This window comes from Urtica dioica, chromosome 4 (genome assembly GCF_054948205.1).
Source record: "Urtica dioica subsp. dioica isolate 48M chromosome 4, U.dioica_male_clone48M_v1_H2, whole genome shotgun sequence".
Taxonomy (NCBI): Eukaryota; Viridiplantae; Streptophyta; class Magnoliopsida; order Rosales; family Urticaceae; genus Urtica; species Urtica dioica.
The window spans coordinates 855,433-860,068 of NC_142759.1; the positions used below are offsets into that span (position 1 = coordinate 855,433).

Genomic DNA, 4,636 nt, shown 5'->3' on the forward strand with positions numbered 1-4,636 from the left:
TGCCTTGACTATCACATGTGAATGAAAATTTCGGCGATCATTCACCAAAAAAGATAAAAATCGATGATAATAATCATTTTGGGGGGGGGGGGGGTTTCTACATATATTCGCATGTAATAATAAGTAATAACTGTGAATAATTTACTGATTTTTAAGAATTCTATATTTTCGCACAGTTAATATACGTTATATTTTTTTTGGGTTTATACACAGTTAAGTATCGTAAATGATTGATATTATGTGAGTTGTTCATCTTCTTCATGAATTATTTATTTATTTATTGCGTTTTTTTTTTATATTTTGGATGGAAAATAATAATTTGGCTTATTTGTTGCCTTGTTTGATGGATAATTACTATATTATCATTTATTTTTATTGTTTATTTTCTTATTTCGAGTAATAATTTTGCGTAGGTGGTAATATTCTAAGGGTAATTTTTGTATTTTTTGCTGGTAATAATGGTTGTTGGCTAACTAACAAAGTTATCCATACAATAATTACTTTGCAATTTTAAGTTTCAGAATGCACTTAGATACATTGCCCTTAATAATATTATTTAAACAAAATTACAAGTTTAGTAAAATGTACTTGAATTTCTCAAACCTTGATTCCACTTCTACCAACAAATATGATGCAATCAATGAAACATTGGAAGAAAAAAAGAGGTTGATAAATAACTTATTCGAGTCACTTCATTTTAATTTTTCTTAAAATACCTCATTTTTATTTTTATTATAAAAACATCTAATTTTATCATAAAAATAGCTCATTTTCATAGTTTTATGTTGATGTTTACAACTTTATTGAACTTTTTTTATTGGTTATAGTTTTATCTAAATTTTTATTTGTAGTTTAAAATTTCATTAAAAATTATAAAAAAATATTAACAACGAAACCCTTGTTAATTTCATTATATTCCTCTGTTCCGCTGCAAGAAAAAAAAAAATACGTCGTCGCCCCCGTGACTGCTCAGTTTCAACGATTGCAATCTACTATTTATTTTCCACTCTAAGTGGAATGACTTGAATTTTTTAGTCAAATATTGCAAAAATAGGTTATCGAATGGACGAAACAATATATATTTTTTTTCAAAGTTGACTGGAATAGGAAATTATTGAATTAATATTCTACATTATTTTGGGCGTGGAATATTAAATTTCAATGAAAAAGAATCCATTTGCAATAATTAAAGAAAAGAAAAAGATGAGTTGCGGATGAAATTAGATGGCATAGAAAGAGGAGGGATTTAATAGCAATTTCGAGATAGAGACACAGAGAAAAGAGAATTCCGGGCCGGAATTTTCGCTCGCCGACGCTCTTTTACAACGTTAAGGTGGTAATCGGAATTTGTCGAGGTAATCTCGGATTTCTTCACCTTCATCTTTAAATTTCAGAAACGAATTCAAGGGAATTGATTTTTTCTAGGGTTTGGCTTTGGATCCGAATTGGGGCTTCTCGGATTTTTAGGGTTTCTTTTCTCTTGGACGAGGGAGAAAGAAGAGAGAGGCACGGTGGTGGAGGAGCACCGAATGCTTGTGAAGCTCAAAGGTAATTCCTTTACTTCCTCTCCTGAGTTCGTGAACTAGAGCTTCCGTTTGGTCTGCTTTGGATTTAGATTCGAATTGAAGCTCGTTTCATGTTGTTTTAAGGAAGAGGAAGACAATCGTTGAAGAAGGAAAGAGCTCGGGAATAAGGATTCTCGCCGGAGTTCGCAAGTTTAGAGGTAATTCCCTTGGACTTCTCTTGAGCTCGTGAATTAAGGTTTCGAGATTAAAATCAAATTGGGAATTTTTATATCTAGGATTGGAATTAAAATCTGATTTGGGGATTCGAAATTTAATGCTATTGATTGTGATTCTGGACGATAGTGTTGTGCTATTGTGCATTGTGCTTTTCTTTTGAAATTTCATGATATAAACTTGGAACTGTGAATCTGAAATTGAGATTTTAGTTTGTAAAAGTTTGTTTATGTTTTTGAGTTTAATTTTTCTCTGGACTTTAAAAGTAATCGACTGAATATGAATTTATTAGTGCTTAATAATGTTTAATTATCTTAAAACTCACACCCCATTTTCCGGGGCGTGACAGCAATGTTCTCCCATCGTCAATTTGATGTTCTTTGCTCTCTCTCTCTCTCTCTCTCACCGTTTTGTTTATACCTTGTTTTGAGTTTTTTTTTTTTTTGGTAGATTTGAGGCATTCTTTTCAGTTAACGCTCAATCCTTCGGTAGGAGTTTATTTCTATCTTTTGATTCCTCTGCTTTTAGTTTCGTTATTCAATTCTCTAAGGATCGATAAAATGGCGTTCTTCGCGAAATCGTATTCGTTTTTTTTGTCTTCTTTCTTCCTAGTCCCATGTTTGAATTATTTATTTATTTATATATCTATCTCCTCTGTCTTTTACGGCGTCTATGCAGGATGGCAAGTGAAGAGGAAAGCGTGACCCTTGATCTTAAAGCGGACATTTTCAATATTTTTAAGCAGTTCATGGCTGGGTATAATTTTGAATATTAACTCTCTCATTTTTCTTTTCTCTTTTAATATGAAGGAAAATGAAAATATTTTCACAAGAACTTCAAATGCACATAGGGAATGTTTATAGAATTTTGAGGGGAAAAAATATTACCCTTTTTTTTAACATCGATTAATAACTTCCAAAGTGACTTAAGAACATGATCGGTCCAAAGTTCACGTTTCTCAAACTCTTATCTAATTATGCTATTAATTTCTCATTGTGTTAAAAGAGTAACAGAGTTTGAAGAGTTAGTTTCCATCGGAGGGAAATTACTTGGTGGCTTTCACCAAGGATTGGGTATGTTCAACGCATAATTCATAATTTTTTATATTATTTATAATCATTCGTGGACGAGTTTTCATTTTCGTGCAAAGTTTATTTTCCTTTCCTCGATAACATTATAAGTGTTTTATTAGGGTTTCTTTGGCGGCCCTCTTTAGAGGAAACTTCAGAGCTGGTTAAGAACAGAACCAAAGCTAAAGACATGAAGAGGACTCAGTCTTACTTTGAATCCGGATGCATAAAAACACATGACAGTGTTCAAAATACAATCAAGTGTAAGCTCATAGTTATCGATAATGTTCCTGTACTTGTGGATTTTTTTTTTTTTTTTGGTATATATCACTGATAAAACTTATTTGCGTGTTTATGTTAAAAATAATTTGTGTGTAGAAGTGCAGACGTGCCATGTTGGACTTCACGAACATTTAAATAAAGGTATCATTTTTTTTTTATAAAGAGAATGAGAAGCTGATTATATATACATTATATAGTTCGATTATGTAGCTATTAGTCTACCTCAGGCCAACATACATAGAGTTGATATGATTTGCGGTTTTGGAAAATATTTGTTCGTAGGATATGATATTTATACAAAGAATATACAAGAATTACAAATTTCCTGTGTAATATGCCTAATTTGCGGTGTTTGTCTAAGCAATGTATACAAATCGAAAAAAAAAAAAAAACATAATTTATTTCACTATTATAAGTGCAGGCCGAACAATAGTCAATGAGCTAGAGTCACTCCTAGACACTGCAAAAGACGCTTTTGGTATACCACCATTTCCCGGAAGAGAAAATACGGAAGAGAAGGTAATTCCATTCAAATCGTTTACTCTCCACTCGCAATTATCTCTTACTATTTATCCTAACACTCGGATAAAGTTGAAAAGTATCGAACTTTTACTATTGTTGTGATATCTTACGTATTGGGTTGTTTCGAATTCATTTATTTTGTCTCTTTGTCTTCGTTTGTATACTTGATTTTTCACCGGATGCTCGATTATATTATTCATACACGTTTGTTTCGTAGGAGGACCTCCAAATTCGAGAAGTTACCAATTATACTCTTCTTATGGTGTTCATCTACGAAATGATCAAACAAGATTTCACAATGCAGGTAGTCTTTCTTTCTCACCCCAAAATTTCACTGTAATACGATAATTCTGTCGGAAACTGCCTCAAATCACTTTCACAATTCAGGAAAAGATTGTGTCGGGTCTGAACCTGAAGAGCTCATCTTCCGGAGAGCTTGAGAGTTACTCTCTTTTGTGGTCTTTACGTCCTTTTGTAAACAACGCTGTCATCGATCAAGCTTGGAAACTCATCCCCTAAACTCCGTAGGTGGTGAAAAGGTTAACTCGAATTAACTATAAAGTCTGAAATTCTGTTTGACAATTAGAAAAGGAGGCCTCTTTTTTCCTTCTATCATTCGGCTGATATTAGTGACAAAACTAAAACGTACACATGTTTCGAAAAATTGAAAATTGTGTCAAAGTTTTGCCTTGAATTCCGTTGATTCGTGAAATTTAGAGGACGAAGTCCTGCACCACTATATATTTAACCGTTTTTATTTTATTTTTATTTTTTTAGTCTATTAAAAAAATGAATTTTTTTATTAAATAAATTAAAATAATCTTATTTCATAAATAGACTCATTAAGTTAAAGTTAATCCAAACTATCATTTAGATAACAAGATCTTTGAATAAAAAAAATAAAAGCTCTTGCAGGGAGAAATCAACCCACAAGCAGCAGAATCATGGCACTTTTTCTCTACTTTTTTTCCCTCTGTTTTCTCATTTACTTTTTATTTCCAGAAGTTATCCCATTGAATTAAA

The 4,636-nt window shown here is 31.9% G+C and overlaps 1 protein-coding gene and 1 long non-coding RNA gene across 2 annotated transcripts; both read left to right on the top strand.

The window, feature by feature from the left end:
• Window positions 1-1,104: 1,104 nt before the first annotated feature.
• Window positions 1,105-2,225, top strand: LOC149399018 (uncharacterized). The gene is made up of 4 exons (XR_016296339.1): window positions 1,105-1,355; window positions 1,426-1,548; window positions 1,650-1,723; window positions 2,190-2,225. It is a non-coding gene; the product is annotated as an uncharacterized LOC149399018 (long non-coding RNA).
• A 187-nt stretch (window positions 2,226-2,412) lies between these two features.
• On the top strand, window positions 2,413-4,239 carry LOC149399019 (FAD-binding protein). The gene is made up of 7 exons (XM_089610942.1): window positions 2,413-2,495; window positions 2,745-2,812; window positions 2,932-3,072; window positions 3,191-3,232; window positions 3,513-3,610; window positions 3,831-3,917; window positions 4,001-4,239. Exons 1-7 carry the CDS (start codon window positions 2,419-2,421, stop codon window positions 4,130-4,132), a joined length of 645 nt encoding a protein of 214 aa, XP_089467068.1. The 5' UTR covers window positions 2,413-2,418; the 3' UTR covers window positions 4,133-4,239.
• The last annotated feature ends 397 nt before the right edge of the window (window positions 4,240-4,636 follow it).

What these genes read in the sequence shown, in the direction of transcription:
- LOC149399019 (XM_089610942.1), top strand. Translation starts at nt 2,419, where the DNA reads ATGGCAAGTGAAGAGGAAAGCGTGACCCTTGATCTTAAAGCGGACATT. An exon ending in TGTTCAAAATACAATCAAGT is followed by an intron (nt 3,073 to 3,190) that starts GTAAGCTCATAG and finishes TGTGTGTAGAAG; the next exon opens with TGCAGACGTGCCATGTTGGA. An exon ending in TCACGAACATTTAAATAAAG is followed by an intron (nt 3,233 to 3,512) that starts GTATCATTTTTT and finishes TTATAAGTGCAG; the next exon opens with GCCGAACAATAGTCAATGAG.